The 18,342-nt window shown below is 45.4% G+C and overlaps 1 protein-coding gene across 1 annotated transcript in view; it reads left to right on the forward strand.

Annotated features, from left to right (window-relative positions):
• LOC147616684 (uncharacterized) overlaps positions 1 to 18,342 on the forward strand; it is a 166,703-nt gene that overhangs the window by 101,812 nt on the left and 46,549 nt on the right. The window contains exons 3-4 of the mRNA XM_086777765.1: positions 4,240 to 4,361; positions 4,594 to 4,676. Of these exons, the coding sequence (XP_086633891.1) occupies positions 4,240 to 4,361; positions 4,594 to 4,676 (205 nt within the window). The remainder of the gene's footprint in view (positions 1 to 4,239; positions 4,362 to 4,593; positions 4,677 to 18,342) is intronic.

Genomic DNA, 18,342 nt, shown 5'->3' on the forward strand with positions numbered 1-18,342 from the left:
CCTGGAGGGCCCGGTGTTTCACGGCCTTTGAGGGGAGACTGGAGCCACCAGCAGAGACTGTACGGGGGATTTGGCAGGAGTTGATCCACACCCTGCGAGGACAGTATGACCGCATCCGGGGCGACTCGGACGAGGCGATCTTGTGGCGCCAGGCCTTTCACACCACCTGGCGCAGCGGCCCCTACACACGGGATCCCCCCGTTGGCATTACAGGCCACCTGTTTGGCTATTCCCCCCCTCCCCCCCCCTATTGTATGATTTAGCCCCTCAGTCCTTTGTACTGATGCTTGTATTTTGTAGCACCTAGGGAGAGTCTCCCGATCTGCCTTGCTGTATTCACTGCTCTGTTTCTCTTATGAGCAGGAGAGATCTTTTGTAGCCCTACGGGCGTTTTTATATAACTAATGAAAGGATCTTTTCTCGAAAAAAATAAAAATAAAAATAAAAAAATCATCAGCAATATCATCTCCCTCCTCTGATGACTGTGAATGTGTATTAGGAGGAGATGATGCCTCAATATCAGCCTCTAAAGTTGCAGCACTCGTAGAAGCTCCATCCATCGATGACTGTGCTCATGTCACACGAGTTGGTGCCAACAACTCCTCGTAATGCATGGCATAGATGTTGCACTCCTCTGTAGGAATGTTTGGAATGTCCTTCACTTTCTCAATGTCGATCTTGTCGACATTCACTTGGCGCGGCTCGATGGGATTGCCTCACTTCTCAAGTAGACGGAGGTTGCAATGGCAATGGCAATGGCAGTGGACAATTTGTTCCTCTTCTTTGTATGGAAGAGGGCCCATCTGCTCCAATTCCTCTCACAAGGACCGGAGCTACATTCCTGTGAGAGAATCCGCAATGTAAGGCATTTCTGTCTTGAAGAGGACGTAAAACTTTGTAAGTTACCAAGTAGTATTTAGAAACTTTAGATAGCCTACTTCGGAACTTCCGAGTAGTAAAGTACGTACCAGAGTAGGAGTGTGTCTCCCATATTTCTCCCACCAAGAGACTGGCCGAAGCTGTCTCTCTCGAAGTTTTGCAGTTTCTCTCCCAGAAGTGAAACTCCCATTGCGAAACACTAGAGGCTCGTCCTCAAGTTACCTCAAGAGTGCAAGGTCACCTCTTGTCCATCTCTGGATATACTCCTGCCAACCCTCTTCCAACTCCTCATTGTTATACTGCTCCTCATTCCGCCAAAGAGGGTGTAGTATATGGGCAACCACATGGATTGGTCTGTGAAACCAACCCCATCTACGGTTCCAAACCTCTCTGATGTCCTGGACCCTATCAAAGTCAATTATAAGTAGCAGTGAGCACCACATGGCACCATGTACGAAATAAATTGAGCAAAGCAAGCAGCAGATCTATACCTCGCAGCAGGTAACAATGTGTTGTGGTCAAGTGCCTCTCCAATGCGGTCCATGAACTCGTATAAGAGTCCAAGGGTGCTGCCCTGCATATCTGTTATGCGGAGAACACTATAAATGGGCTGAGTTGCCTTCACAAGTGCCTTTGGCTTCATCCCACCAACTCTATCGCATGACTGTGCACACAATTGTGCAGAGTGGTCCTAGTTGGACTCACTAGCCTCTCAACCACATTAAACATGTAAGCAAACTTGGTTTTTGGGGGCTTCAATAGCTCCAAATCACTATGGGCACGATACATGGCAAGGACCTTTGGTCTCTTGGTGACAAACTTTACCAAGCTCCGAGATGTGTTGAAGATGTCGGAATTCCACCCCACCTTGGCGACATCCTCTATCAAGAGGTCCAAGCTATGGGCTGCACATGGTGTCCACACAATCTGTGGGAACTCATCCTCCAACATTCTGTCCATAGACACAATTTGATCCATTGTCTGTGATCACTTGTACTACATTTTGAGGGCCAATCTCTAATAAAGCTTGGCACAAATGTCCCCAAATGAAAGTGCCTGTCACAACTGTCCCTGGAACCGAAGCATCAATGGCACGCAAGAACATTGTGCCCTTACATGAGGACACTAAGATGTTGCAGACATTCCTCTTGCGTGTATCTGTTTAGTCATCACATAAAATTGTACAACCATACTTTTGCTAAGTTTTCTTGAGAGGCTCCATCTCTAATTGCACACTAGTTTTCTTATTTTTTAAGTGTGTGGAGCGTAAAGCATCCCGATTTACTGCATTCCGGGACATCTGGGATGAGAGCCGTAGGTGATACCGGCGAAACCGAGCCAGATGTTTTTCTGGCAGGTAGTCGGAGGACTCATAGTACCCGCCACACGTGAAAGGGGCCCCATGAGGGGAAGATGCTAATGCGGCTAATAGCTCTCATGGCCTTCTTCCAGCGTGGGGTACACAAAATGTGAAATGACAGCACGCATTGAATAAACAACTTTGTTTTCTGAAACCCTGCTTTGAGGCTTTCCCTCTTCAAAGTAGGCTTGGTGGGCAAGGAAGTCTTGTGGGCTTGAGGGGCGGAGCTGGCCCCAGCACCAATGGTGTTGGAACTAGGCAAATCAACCTAACTCTGCATATCGGGAACCTCTTCCATCCTGGCCCTCTTGCTTTCATCCTCTGAATCATCTTGGGTATCATCACCACCACCCCCAATTCCTTGCATAGCCTCTTGTTCTCTCTTCCATGGTTGAAGAGAGGCTTTCAAATCTGCAGGGACTCTAGGACACGGACCAATCCCTTTCCCCTTCAATCCCGAGAAATGGGCTTTTATCCTGACTGCAGAACCACCTCATACTTTGTCACAGTGCTTGCATTTCCATTTATCTGTGCCTGAACCCCCGTATCAACCAACGGGGGTTACATGGGTCCACACAGTATCCCTTGCCCTGTGCATTTTGCCAAAAGAGGGGAGAGATTTGGGGCAAGCTGATGCAAAAAGCCCAAATTTTAGAATCTGAAATTTACAAAGAAATTGCACAAAATCATAAAAATTGGAAGAAACCAACCTGAATAGCGGGCCACACAAGTCCCACAGTTGAGCCAGGGCACAACTCTTGAGGAAAACCCAAGTGTGAGGGTACAGATGAAGACGGCGCAACAAACAAAAAGATATTGTACTTCGTAGGTACAATTTTAATGTAGGGTTCATCTTTTATTCATTAAAAAAAAATGAGAGCTTTGAAACTCATTTCAAACGTTTGAAACGAGTTTCATATGTTTGAAAAACGTTTCATGGCAACTATGGTTGTGGGACAATGTTCTCACAAATACAATTTCTCTTTGATTGGAAATCATTTTTACTTGGAAAAATTCCGGTGCTGAGCACCCACATCCTTTGTTTGAAAAATTACTCCTGAGGAATAGAGAATTCTGTCGAAGAGGGGCTGGCTGTTCCGGTCCCAGTGTGGTGTACTATTTATATGATATTATTTTTCAGCATATGTGAATATGTTAAATGTGTAAGTTTAGATTGATGGTCATGCAGAAGTGTGTTAGGCATTAGTCCCCCGGGCTTGGCTTGTGAAACCTCTCACAGGTCTCATAGTATATTGGGCAGTGACATATGTAATGCTCCTCTGTCTCAACCTTTGGGTGGGATAGTCGCCAGATCCTCTCCTCCTTGGATCTCCGTATGAGCTCTGCGGCTCTACCCGTCTCCACTTTGAGGCGGCAGGATGAAACCCGTATCTGGTCAATCGCACTCCACATGGCATGGGACGAGAGAAAGAAAGAAAGAAAGAAAGATTTTATTAACGTCTTCCAAAAGACCGAACTCGGCCTATGAGACCAAAGTTACAACCATATATGACATCTGATACACTATCTGGAAAAGAAAAGAAAGGACTGAAGGTAAGTATCTAGCCCTACAATACATTAGTAGGGAGCATCTGGAAGCAGCAACTAGGGAGAGTGGGAAGCTAATGCTACTAGACAAAATGGGGTACATGAGTACATGGATACATGAATACATGAATATGGCGGAGTACAAAAGTGACAGTGAGTACAACAGTATATGGCTGGAGTGGTAATCATCCTAGGAGCTCCAGCATGGGAGAAACTCTGCACACATACATACATGCATCAATAAGGTAGAGGTATTATTGACTAGTCCAACTTCTCTCTTGTAAGACAACAATGTTCTATAAATTTTCATGCGGGCACTCTATGGACATATAATGCTTCTTCCTGCCTTTTATGGAATGGATACTTGTGAAAAATGGCTTTAGAAAACACAAGGCTTCGTGACCGACTGTTTGGAGGTAAGGATCCTAAAATTTGTGTTGCTTGCTATGTAGGTTGATAATACAACTAGCAAAGCATTTTGGCATAAAAACAATTAACGTTGTAAGAAGGGAAGAATGGAGAAAAGAACTGAAGACTCTTGGTGCAGATGAAGTTATTAATTCACAGACAGAAGGTGTGCTTTTATCTATTATTGTTCACCCAAATACATTTCCATCTTTGTTTTTGCCTTCCTGTCTCCGTTTTGTTTTATGGGCTTGTTTACATATGTTATTTTGATTGTGGTTTTCTTCTTTGTCATTTTGATGGGTATGCACCTGTGCACCCTACATGTATGCAAGCATGTGCATGCTACTGAATGGTGGTTTGAGAATTGTGAATTTTGATGAAGGGCGTGCGCTTCGCAGATGTAAGATCAAGGGTGAAAGAAATTACAGGACAAAAGATGGCATATGCTGCCGTGGATGCTGTTGCAGGCATGAGCACCAAGGTTTGTTTTCCAAAACTTTTGGATGTTTGGCATATCATATTTTAACGTTCCAACGAATGGTCATTGTCTTATACTTTGTACTTACGGCATATTTTTAACTATTGCTTTGTAGGTGTAGGGGTATGTGTGTGAGAGAAATGAAATGATATATTAACGTCTCTAAGAGGCCATAGTGGCCTATGAGACCAAAACTGAGAGTACATCTGAAGTTGGTGTCTCATCAAAGAGAACAACTAAATGAGACTAAAAAGTACAATAAACTGATTGTCCTACAGTTATAAGAACAGAATTGTAAGACTCCGAGATGATACTGAGTAGAAAATACTGAAAAATGTATATCAGGTAGATCCATGTATGCTGAGCAGTTGAAGTATTGCCCTTTCCTTAGATCAAGTATCTCCGCCATGGGGCTGTCTAGAATGGAGAGGTCGTAGAAGCGAGGTAGGCGCCTCCGATGCCGAGCAATAATGGCTCTGATCTGGCGATGGTGGTGAGGATGCCGTGGTCGGGATCCTGGTGGGCGTGGCCGACGAGCACGACATAAGATAACTGCTGTATTAGTGGTGACTCCCTGGGAGCATGGTCGGTGCCCTAATGGCCCAATGGAGGAGGTATCAGGAGGTGTGTGGGCTGGGTTGCTGGTGCTGGTGCCGAAGAAATCTATCAGGGTCCTCTGTCTAGGTACATCATGGCTCGGCCTCCTGTCTGCCAAGAGGGTCTCTCTGTGTCTCCTGAGCTCAAGTAGAAACAATCCCAGGCATCTGTGATCCTCAAACTCTATGACCCTGCGTAACGGCCCAAAACCCACTGATATCTCCCTCGGATCTCATAATAGACTGTACATCGGCAAATGTAGTGTTCCTCTGTCGCTACCTCCTGGTAGCATAGCTGACAAATGCGGTCATCCACGATCTGATGCACATATCGCCTTGTCTCAATCCGTAGTTGGTGTGATGAGGTCCGGATCTGTCCAATGGCACAACGTATCCCATGTGATAGGTGTACATCCATGTACGCGGGGCGGGTGAGAAAATCATCCGATGAGAGGTGTAGAAAATGGCTCTTGTAATGAGCCATTTTCGTGCCCAAGGGCTCAAGGGGGACTAGTCCATGTCCTCTCTGTGTCCACTCTGATGATATCCATCGTGATCACACGGTTTTGCTCTGAGCGGGTGAGATCCAAAAATGGACAATCCAGACTGTACTGAAAGGGTGCTTAGTGCCTCTATCCGCAAACCATGTAGGTCAAACCATGATCTCATCTGAGCATACCAACAATGAGTATCTCCATCCTCTGCCAACTGTATGGATGAGGTCAATGCCAAACGAGAGCACCTCTGCTGAGGGAGCTCCCATAGCCGTTGTAAAAAGGTAACTGCCCGGAATAGGGCCTCGGTTACTACTGGTGGGGCACCTAGCTCAGCCCGAACAATCTCATGTGGTACTGATGATTTTCTCCGAATCATGCGGGCAATCATCATAGTCAGTGGTCTCTCCATTTGCCTCCATTGCTCATCTGTCCCTCTCTGAGATCTGTGATGTATACTGGGCCCCCAAATTGGAGCTCCGTACAGGAGGGTCGGTGTGACGAGCGTATCAAATAGCCAAACACATGTACGATGCGGAGCCAAAGTGTCTCGTGCATATGGGAAGTGCTCTCCAACTAGCCCATCATGATCCTGTGCCTTTCCATTCTGTAACCTGTCTATCGCATCTAGCACCATCCGCATAGTAAAAAAGGTGCTGCTAGCCGGTCTAGCTCCCAGTGGAGGGGGGCTGGGGGGACTGTCATGGTGCATCATATAGCTCTCTAGCATAAGTATGCCATGCCTCAGACTAAAAATGGAAACATGATTCTATAAGCCTCTTGATGGCAGATGTGGCTATGGTGAGGGTATGTCATGTTGTCAGAGAATCTCGTGAATCTATCTTCTCTGTGTGGTGGAGATCCTCAGTGCTCTCTGGGTCGGGGGCTCATGGCATGTAGGATGGAGTAGGTGTGGTCACTTAATGTTGAGATATCGAGCTCAACTAGTGTGGATGACACACCAAGATGACACCTCCACACTTATGCCACTAGTATGGTTGGTGAGACTATGATTGATATGCCGCCAGTGGTTTATGGGCTGTATAATAGAAACTTTGGTTACTAGAGTTATGGCATAGTTATAGTGCTAGCCATATATATAGTCGGGTTCACACTATGGACCTTGTATGTTTTAGCAATAGAGTACTTTTCTTTATAGTATGTACTCCTATCTTTATGTTATTGTTGTAGAGAATTGAACAAGATAATCGAAGAGAATTCAGCCATCCATCTCGCTTGTGTGCTTGTCTATTCTTTTGTGTGTGTGGAGAAGAAAGCTTACAAGGAGCTCAAGCTCACCTACTCCCCTGCATTCTTCTCATGGTATTACAGCGCGGTTCGCGTAACGAGCTCAAGAGTCCAGCAAAGGAAGTAGTACACAAGTAAGGATAACTCCATCTTTTTCCCTTGGAGTCAGAAGCGAATCTTTGTAGGTAGTTCTTAGTCAAGGTGTCACCATTTGGCCACCCAATTGGTCCACTCGTGCTTTCTCATCATATATGTAGATTGGACTGGTTGTCCATGGCAGTTGTATATGTCGGGGATTGATGCCACTCATGTGATATTGTGGAATTGGCTTTCCATTGGGGCTTGTGCCTCTGTGTACATGCCTGGAAATGCTTGGTGGATTGGTGTTCCATTGGGTCTGGTACCTCATGTACTTGCTTGGAGCACATCTATTTTGCTATAGTCTCATGAACGGGGATTGTCCATACCAATGGTGCATTGCATAGCATCTTTATGTGCTTGCTTGCAATTGAAATTGCATGATGTTTTCTTGCTTGCTTGACCAATGTGTAGTTCCGGGTAAGAGGACGCCCGCTCGTAAACTGTGCATGTGAAACTGTCTATTGACATGGTTATGAGGCATGTGATAGGTGGTAAGTATTGGTCATAAACCTAGCCTTAGGAATTAGCGCTAATTTGTAAGTGACTGTGTACACACTTCATTAAGTTTTGGGCGACTAAAACTCACTTATAAATTATGACTAGCCCGGTGTTCACACACACACATGTCCCGAGGTGGACAAAACCCAATGTCCACCGCCCAGACCTTGTCTCCTTTGTACAAAGGGAGTAACCAGCCATGTGTCCGTTCTAGCTTGCACCACAAAGCACCCACCTGCCACCTCGAGTGCACAACTCACCACCTCACTCTTCCCTCTCTCTCTAGAAGTAGACGCCTCCTTCATGAGGCCTCTTTGGCTGTATTTTCTGCACTTTCTCCTTCCTAACTCCATATCCAAGTTTGCTAGGGTGTTTTCCAAGCATCCAAGAGTGTTTCCAGGTGCTATACACTCTCCCACACACTCCCAATGACTGAAATTCAGCAAAACAAATCTCATTTTTGTTGTAATTTTTGGTCTTTTTGCTGAAAATCCTAATTTCAGTCTTCCTTTCTCAAGTCGAACCATAGGGGAAGCTTTCCCAAGGTTCCCTTCATCCTCTTGAAGACTTTTGTCATGAAGACAAATCGAAGATTTCACCATTCCAAGCACCTCCATGCAAAGACTTCCTTTGTCATCGACTCTACTTGCAATTGGTAAGGTTTTATGCTTAAATATGGAAGCAAGTAGCAAGAGGGAGGAACTGGATTCGAAGATCACATACCATGTGTAGTGTTCTCTTGTCCTACATACTCTCTTGCAGATTGTTGCTACCATGTGTTGGTGGAACAATAGAGAGCAGATGGTAAGGAACATGGGCACTTGAGAGAGTCGTGTGAGTTGCAAGTCTACACAGACAACCACATTGTTTGCAATACTGTATTTATATGCATTGGTATGGAAATCTGGTTAGAAATGCCCTTGACACTATGTGCTTGATTCTCCCAAGATCAATATACTTTATTTGAGGGAGGGGTCGGCCGTTCCAGCTCATTGTGCGTCTCTTGTCAATTCAGGTAATTACTTCTTGTATTGAGCATATTGTCCATTAAATCTTGGTGTATTTAAGTTACATTGGTATCAGAGCATATTGTTCTTTTTCACTTCTATCGTGAAGACGATCACCGTGAACGCTAGCTATCTCTATACTTAGAACACTATGGACAACCATACAATGAATGTTGGAGATGCTAACACAAGAGACGGACACAATGAAATGCATATCTTCAATTCTTTACAGGATGAGCAGACTCATGTGATGTACACTAGGGAACATGAATATGTGGGACAGCCATCCCGTGATGGCAAAGAGAAAATGCAGGAAGAAGAGTCCATAGTCTCAAGCGCTGAGCTTACTCGTATGCTGAAACCGATCCCGTCAAGTGGGAGGAGACTCCGTTGGACACCCACACGCGTAATCGCACAACTTAAATATCACAATATAAATGGACAACTCAATAACAACTGAAAAACTGAGATGAAATGATGATCAATGGACACCAGCACTGGGGCCGGAATGGGCCGACCCCCCCCTCAATATATAATATATTATTGGGAGTATTTAAGTGATACAATGCTCCATGGGTTCAATGAACCAGATGATGTCCATGTACAACTGAAATGAATACAATTACCAAACAAGAGACTTGAAGTAGACGTTTGAGGAAGAGCGATCCACTTGAAGAAGTTTAGTCTCTACGGTCCCGTGCCTTCACTGGAATCCGCAAAGAGCGCCCCACTGGTGTTCTAGGACCATGCACAAACAGGCGCTCCCGTACTAATGCCTGGCTCTCCCGATCTCGGCACCCATGGACCGTGGTTCTCCAAAAGCTTGGACTACCTGGCACCGAACGGGTGTTAGCAGCAGTGAATATCCCATGTAAGATTTACACCAAAGACCTTTGCTTGAGTCTCAATCGATGTACCTTGTAAAACAATGAATATGGCCTTCAGTAGTACTAGGCACCCACGTTTGAAAAAAGAAGTCTCAATTATTGCTGTTGCTGCCAGCTTGAGGGATAGAGGATGGATCGCCAGCAGCTACCCGATAGTATGGGGAGCTAGAGATGCCTGTTGTGTAGTTTGCTTGTGCGCAAGCAGGAGAGAAGGTCGTCTGTGAGTACAGCCACCTGTGGGCAAGAGAGAGAAGACCTGTGTGCAGCCGCCTGCAAGGCAAGAGATGAGGGAACCTGTGCGTAGCCGCCTGCAAGGCAAGAGAGATGGTCGGCGCCAGGGCAGCCGCATGCAGGCAAGAGTAAAGACGAGTCGTCGACGGGTTGCAGTCGTTTCGTTGTAGTCACCTACGGGCAATAGAAGAATGACTTGTGCGCAGCCGCCTGTGGGCAAGCGAAGGGAAGGTTGCTTGCACGCAAAAGTGGAGAGGGTCGCTTGCGGGCAAAGGTGGCCGACCACGTACAGCTGGCCGACTCACCCTCTCACCCTTTGCATGGGGGGCGGCCAGTTGAAGGCTTCCAAAAGGGGGGGGTTGGTTAGGTAACCATGCACCCACCACCACCCACATACGGTTAAGGGAGGACTCCCCTCCCCACCATGGTCCAAGAGTGGGTGCCCATAATGAGTGTCCACCCTAGAAAAGGACACCATGAGATATTGGGGAGGCCACCCACTCATTAATGAGTGTGGACCTGCAACCTTATAAAAAACAAAGGCTAGAAATAATGCCATAAAATAAACAAATGGAATGCACTTACCACCTGTTCACACGCAACAAAACTCGTCAGAAGACAGAGCAAACTTCACGACTCACTGGCAGGCGTCCCCGCTCAGTAAGTGGCACGTCAAACAGGCAAACACAAGAATACAAGTCACACGAAAACAGTTTCAAGCATGCGAAACATGAATGCATGTGCAAAGAGTATCATGGACATATCTCCCGTTCATGAAACAAGTACTAAACATTCCTGTCGGGCACAGTGATGGCACGACAGAAAATATAAATCCCGGTCTTCCTATGGAGTGAAAGTCCCATAGGTAAGACACAGATCTAGGCACGAGCCTCCCTATGGAGTGACAATCCCATAGGCAAGACACGGCACAAATATTGGCTCTTCCATGGCGTGACAATCCCATGGATAGAACACAGTCCAGGTCATACACGGGTGGCACCAGTCTGGCTCCCGTCCATGTTATGCAAAATACTGGCCCCTTCACATGAGACACCGGCTTGGCCTCAAGTGAACGAGACACAAATCTGGAGATGGACCAAATGGTCGGCCAATTGGTGACATCCCCCCAGGAAAGAGTTGTCCTCAACTGAAAAGCCTCAAGATATGCCTGCAACAATTGTGGGTAGTCAACAAAATAATCCTCATTTACCCACTTTGCATCAATGGGCAAATAATTCTTGAACTTCATAAGGTATCTCCTGGAAAGCTTTCCTGCTGCAGGTAGCCTTCTCTCCTTGTGAAAGACAATCTGTTCTGGCTGGAGGATCTCCTCAAGCTCATCAATCTGTTCTGGCTGGAGGATCTCCTCAAGCTCCTCAAGCTCATCAATCTGTGGCAGATCTTCTGTGACAGGCTCGTCAGGATCTGGCCCACCGACATATTTCCGCTAAAGACTCACATGAAATGCATTGTGAATCTTCCAATGACTAGGTAAAGCAAGCCTGTATGACACTTCATTGATCTTTTGAATCACCTTGAAGGGTCCATAATAGCGAGGAGAAAGCTTAGGATATGATCCTTCTCATCCTGGCCTCTTCCGAAGCCTAGCTTTCTCAAATTTCAGCAAAACCCAATCACCTTCTTTGACTTGCATGTCCCTTCTATGCTTGTCAACAGCCATTTTATGCTTATCTTGTGACCTTGCAATGGCTGTCCGTACCTGAGCAAAGGCTACATCCAAGTCACGCACATACTCATTAGCTGCAAAAATCTCATCCTTTGTACGAAGGATGGGTGGCAAGACCACTCTGGCATAAATAATCTCAAACGGGGCCTTTCCCGTGGAGGCATGGACCGTATTGTTGTAGGCAAACTCAACAAGTGGAAGATACTTCTCCCATGCAGTCTTTTGATCTGCCACATAACACTTCAACAAATCCAACATGGCTGAATTTGCAGCTTCACTTTGGCCATCTGTTTGGGGATGATAAGCTGATGAAAACTCAAGTTTAGTGTCCATGTTATCAAATAAAGCCCTCCAGAAGAGGTTCGTAGTCCTGGGATCTCTATCCCCAACAATGGATTTAGGCATACCATGATGCTTGAAGATGTTAGCAAGAAAAAGCTTCACCATATGATCAACTTTAATGGTTTTCTTGACGGGCAAGAAATGAGCTTGCTTTTTGCTAAACCTGTCCACAATGGTCCAAATAGCATCATTCCCATGCTGGGATCTAGGCAAGTCCATAATAAAACCCATAGTAATACTTTCCCATGGCTGCGAGGGAATAGGTAATGGCTGAAGCAAACCTGGAGGGTTTTGCCTGTCAAATTTTACCTTTTGGCAAGTAATACATGCACGTACATATGCCTCAATGTCTTTATGCATGCTTGGCCAAAAAAAATCTCTCTCAATCATGCGTGTAGTAGGCATGATACCTCTTTGACGAGCATAAGGTGGAGCGTGACATTCCTCCATAACCTTTGGACGCATATCCTTCACCACACATAAACAGTTATCCTTCATAAGATAACCCTCTTTGATCACATAAGAGGCATGCGAGTGACCAACCATCAAATCAGTCCATATATGGCAAAAATCAGCATCCAAATGATACAAATCTCGCATGGCAGATAAGTCCCCATGAGAGGCCACTGAAACTGCAGTCACATAAGGCCTCCTGGATAATGCATCTGCCACTACATTTTTCTTTCCCGGAATATGTACAATCTGAAAATGAAACATGGAAAGAAAGTTTGCCATTCTCATCTGCTTCTCATCTGCTTCTCCGAAAGCTTTGTTTTAGATAGAAAGTATCTCAAGCTTTGATGATCTGTCTTGACTACAAATTCAGCCCCAAGAAGATAATGTTTCCATATCTCTAAGGCCTGAATTACAGCCAAGAGCTCTTTCTCATAGATATCCATATGAAGCTCAGCATCATGCAAAAGACGGCTCTCATATGCTAGTGCATGACCTTCTTGATTTAGGACAGCCCCTATACAATCGCCACAAGCATCACATTCCACTATGAATGACCTTTGCAAGTCGGGAACAATCAATATGGGTCCACGTATAATAGCATGCTTGAGTTGCAAGAAGGCATCGTGCTCCTTTGGAGTCCATTTGAAAGTGGCTTTCTTCTTTGTGAGATCATGTAGAGGGGTGGCTATCATAGCAAAATGCCTTATGAAACGCCTATAGTATGAACATAATCCCAGAAAACTACGTACTTGATGTACATTTTGCAACTCTGGCCAATTCTGAATGGTTTCTATGTTTGCAGGATCCATTCTCCTTGGATACAATGTGACCCAAATAATGTATCTCTGAAAGAAAGAACTCACTTTTCTTGGCATTAGTGAAAAGTTTATACTTCCGCAACTCTTCGAATACTGTGACTAAATGAGTCCTATGTTCTTGCTCATTTTGGAGAAAACCAAGATGTCATCAAAGAATACACCTGTGAATTTGCGATGGGGTCGGAATATCCTATCCATCATACGATTGAATGTGGTTGGAGCATTGGTGAGACCAAAAGGCATCACCAAAAATTCATATAATCCAAAAGCTGTCCTGAATGCAGTTTTGTGGACATCTTGTGGCACCACTCGTATTTGATGATAACCACTCTTCAAATCAAGACGGTTGAAAGTGGTTGGAGCATTGGTGAGACCAAAAGGCATCACCAAAAATTCATATAATCCAAAAGCTGTCCTGAATGCAGTTTTGTGGACATCTTGTGGCACCACTCGTATTTGATGATAACCACTCTTCAAATCAAGACGGTTGAAACAAGCCGAGCCATCAAGCTTATCCAAAATGTCATCAATACGTGGGATTGGAAATCTATTTTTGATGGTGAGCTTTTTTAAAGCTCTATAATCCACACACATGCGGAATGACCCGTCTTTCTTTTGAACAAGAAGCACGGGAGAGCAATAAGGTGAGCAACTTGGCTGAATCAAACCTTTCTCTCGAAGCTCATTAACCTGCTTCATGATCTCTTCTTGTTGTGCGGTACTCACACGGTATGCGGGTTTGTTAGGTGGAGAACTGCCTGGCACAAGATCTATGCGATGATCCTCGGGCCTTTGAGGAGGTAATTTACGTGGCAATGCATCAGTAAAACAATCTTTGAATGTATGAAGGAAATTCAGCCTATTGTGAGTCAAAGCATCCACATTTTGATGACTTGGTTCAATGCTATCACGAACAAAAACCAAGTACGCAGAAAGACTCTTTTTCATTGCTTTATTAATCTAGATGTGAGATAAAAGTGGGATGGAATCCCCTTCCTTGCCGGCATCAATGACATGCATGTGGCCTCTATGCATAAAAGAAATCATGTTTGTCTTGTACTCTTTGCGGGGCTCAAGCCTATGATGCCATGGCTTGCCAAGCAATACATCACATCCATTAAGTGGTGCAACCAAGAAATGCTCATGATCAAGGTAACCCTGGATATGTATGTGCAACTTCCCTATTAGTGGGGTAACCTGCACCTCTTTACCAACAAAGGCAGCTTCTGCTTCAATTTGAGGTCCCATGTTCACAACCTCAATACCCAAGGCAGCTGCCATCTGAAGTTATCTGTTGCACAATCATCAAATATAAATAAGGTGGGCTGATTCTTGATTTGACCCCATGCTTTGTATACCATCCGCTCTTTTCCATCATGTTTTGTGTTTCCCTGCACATCGGGAACTGCATGCACATTTGCCTTGGTTTGCTTGTCCTCATGCTTTGGTTTGCGGTCAGGGCATTGTTGAAACATGTGCTTGAAACATTTCCCTCCTTAGCATATTGCTCCCTTTGCTCGGGGGTCAAGCCAAATTTGTTCTTCTTTGGCCCATGATCTTTAGATGAGGTATTTTCAGCTTTACCTCCCTTCTGGATCTCCCGAAAACTCTTTTTAGGTGGCTGTCCACCTTTTTGCAGATTTGGGACAGCCTTATCTTTGCCCTTTGAACCTCCTTGATCTTGCTTAATTTTGAGCGCCAATTGCTCCGTAGCAAGAGCACAGGCTATAAGCTGTTACAAAGTGTGTTTCGGGTGCAATTCAATGCCCAAACGATAAGCTAGTTGCAATCCGGAGCGAAACTTCCTCTTTCTTTCATCCTCAGTGATTTGCATAAAGGGAGTTACCTCAAGCAACACTTTCCAAAACTTATTGACATACTGCGGCAAACTTTCATTATCTCTTTGCTCAAGTCTATCCCACTTTTCGGTGAGAGTTTGCTCCGCATTTAGGTGGCAAGAACTGGGCATAAAATCTTTCCTTAAACTCTTTCCAAGTGCAAATGGGGTCTTTGGTGGTCTTTTCAATGATCCACCAATGAGCGCCTGTCCCCTTCAAGAACATGCTAGCATGGCGTACTTTAGACTTCTCAGTGAAGTCCTCATCACTAAAAGCAATATCAAACTGTGCCATGAATGCTAACACCTTGGAAGCATCATGCTCTCCATAAAAAACATCAAACTTAACGGACTTGTCACCTGCTTTGAATTCCTTGAGCTTTCTGGCATGAGGCTCATGGTCCTCTCTTTTTCTTTTCCCCTTATCCAACGGGGCAGCCCTATCTGCATGGGCTCCATGGGCCATCATAGAAGTTTCATGAAGCACGGTGGCATGTGCTCCACGAACCTGAAAATCAGATGCATGTGACCTTCCTGCATAAGGCAATGTCTCTCCATGAGACAACTCAGTAGGCAAAGCTCTTCTAGTTGCAGACCTGTCATCCCCTCCATGGGATACATGTCTTGAATACATGTGACGATTATGTCCTCCACGAGCACTAGCATACATATACCTGTCACCTTTTGTGCCTTGTGGAGAAGATGCATGATGAGAGGTGGTTGTCACCTCTTCCCTTTGCATAAATGAAAAAGACGACTCGTCGGATTGCAGTCCTTTCGTTGCAGCCGCCTGCGGGCAATAGAAGAATGACTTGTGCGCAGCCGCCTGTGGGCAAGCGAAGGGAAGGTCGCCTGCACGCAAAAGTGGAGAGGATCGCTTGCGGGCAAAGGTGGCCGACCACGTACAGCTGGCGGACACACCCTTTGCATGGGGGGCGGCCAGTTGAAGGCTTCCAAAGGGGGGAGTGGTTAGGTGACCATGCACCCACCACCACCCACATACGGTTAAGGGAGGGCTCCCCTCCCCACCATGGTCCAAGAGTGGGTGCCCATAATGAGTGCCCACCCTAGAAAAGGGCACCATGAGATATTGGGGAGGCCGCCCACTCATTAATGAGTGTGGACCTGCAACCTTATAAAAAACAAAGGTTAGAAATAATGCCATAAAATAAACAAATGGAATACACTTACCACCTGTTCACACGCAACAAAACTCGTCAGAAGACAGAGCAAACTTCACAACTCATTGGCAGGCGTCCCCGCTCAGTAAGTGGCACGTCAAACAGGCAAACACAAGAATACAAGTCACACGAAAACAGTTCCAAGCATGCAAAACATGAATGCATGTGCAAACAGTATCATGGACATATCTCCCATTTATGGAACAAGTACTAAACATTCCTGTCGGGCACAGTGATGGCACGACAGAAAGTTTAAATCCCGGTCTTCCTATGGAGTGACGGTCCCATAGATAAGAAGACACAGATCCAGGCACGAGCCTCCCTATGGAGTGAGTCCCATAGGCAAGACACGGCACAAATACTGACTCTTCCATGGCGTGACAATCCCATGGATAGAACACAGTCCAGGTCATACACGGGTGGCACGAGTCTGGCTCCCATCCATACGACACCATCCTGCCAACACACGGGTGGCACCAGTTTGGCTCCCGTCCATGTTATGCAAAATACTGGCCCCTTCACATGAGACACCAGCTGGCCTCAAGTGAACGAGACACAAATCTGGAGATGGACCAAATGGTCGGCCAATTGGTGACATATGCAGACTCTTCTCCATGCACAACAAGAAGAATTGAAGCTCTACCGTCGCGAGGATCCATTGGTACATGACCGTTTGAAAGTCAATAAAGCTGAATCTTATATGGATCGTGCAATGGCAATGATTGCTCAAGAGTTGCACATGCAACCGAGGGATGCAACACGTGCATACTTGGCTTGTATCGAGGATGCCTATGCACAAAAGGAAACCATCCCACATGTCTTGGAATCCCCACAGGTGCCCAAACAAGAACTTGCGTCTAAGAGGATGAATCTCCATGCTATGGGAGAGGAACCATCGGCGACTTCATGCCATGCAAGAGTATCTTATGTAGCCCGTGAACGATCTAATGTTTATGGCAGTGGTCAAAATGTATGTCAAATGCCGTTGCCGGTTGAAAATGTGCATACACAACACATGCAACATGGGCTGCAATTTTCTGTTGGTGCAGGTATTCTGTGGTCTCTCATGCCACTCATGCCTTTGAGTGTGCTCGTGAGACCAATGCATGTTGAGGGGCCAGCCTTGCCTCATGCTTACAGGGCACATGTATTTGTGCCTAATGCATCACCTTTTGCTCCTGAAATGATGCCACTCGTAGGGGCTGTCCCAATGGACAAACTTGCGGGAAAACATGTTGAGATGTAGGCTCATGCATCAAAGTCTTGTGATTTCAAAGCCGGAGACAAATCTGTGAAGTTTGACGCATATCATGGGGAATATGATGCATCAAAGGCACTTGCTTTTATTGCCCAGTTTTATATTGCTTTCAGTGTTGAGAATTTCAGTTAGAAATCCATGATCTGGCATGTAAGCATGTTCATGAAAGGCATTGCTGCCCATTGGTGGCTCACGGAGAAGCTCTCACCGAATCTTGTTAGATCATGGGAAGAGTTCAAGGAGAGGTTCTATGCTCAATTCTTGCCCACCAATGCATTGAATGCGATAACAATGAAGTGGGATTGGGTGAATCAAAATGAGGGGAAAACAATGAATGCATATGTGCAAAAGTTTTGGAAAGTGCTTTTGGAGGTGTCTCCATTTATGCATGTCACTGAGGTGGAAAGGAAGAGAAGGTTTCAATCGGGATTGCAACCCGTATACAAAGCGGAAGTACAAATGTATCCTGGTCACACCTTACATCAACTAATCGCAGCCGCCACTGCCACCGAGCAATTGGGACTCAAATTGAGTCGATCCAATAAGGCTAAACTTTCATTTCAAGACAAAGAGAGGGCTGCCCAAAACTGCAAAATGATGGATAGCCACCTAAAAAGACCGAAACCAAGATAAAAATGGTCCAAAGGCTGAAAATAACTCTACCAAGAAGCATCCCTTCAAATTGAGAGACTATGGTCTCACTCCGGAGCAGAAAAAGCAATATATGAGCAAGGAGAAATGCTTTACTTGTGGTAGCACTGAGTATATTGCAAATGCATGCCCAAACAAGAAGTGTGATAATGCAAATGCATCAAAGCCCAATGTGCATATGGTTCTGGATGCGCAGGGCAACACTTCACATGATAGCAAAGACAGGGTTGTATGTAAAGCTTAGGGACAGCTTAAGGATTAGCCCGCTTTGTTCATGTTTGATGATTGTGCAATTGAGAACTTCATATCTACGCAGATAGCAGTTGCTTTGGGTATT

This window comes from Cibotium barometz, chromosome 38 (assembly GCF_041138505.1).
Source record: "Cibotium barometz isolate CiBa-2024 chromosome 38, ASM4113850v1, whole genome shotgun sequence".
NCBI lineage: Eukaryota > Viridiplantae > Streptophyta > Polypodiopsida > Cyatheales > Cibotiaceae > Cibotium > Cibotium barometz.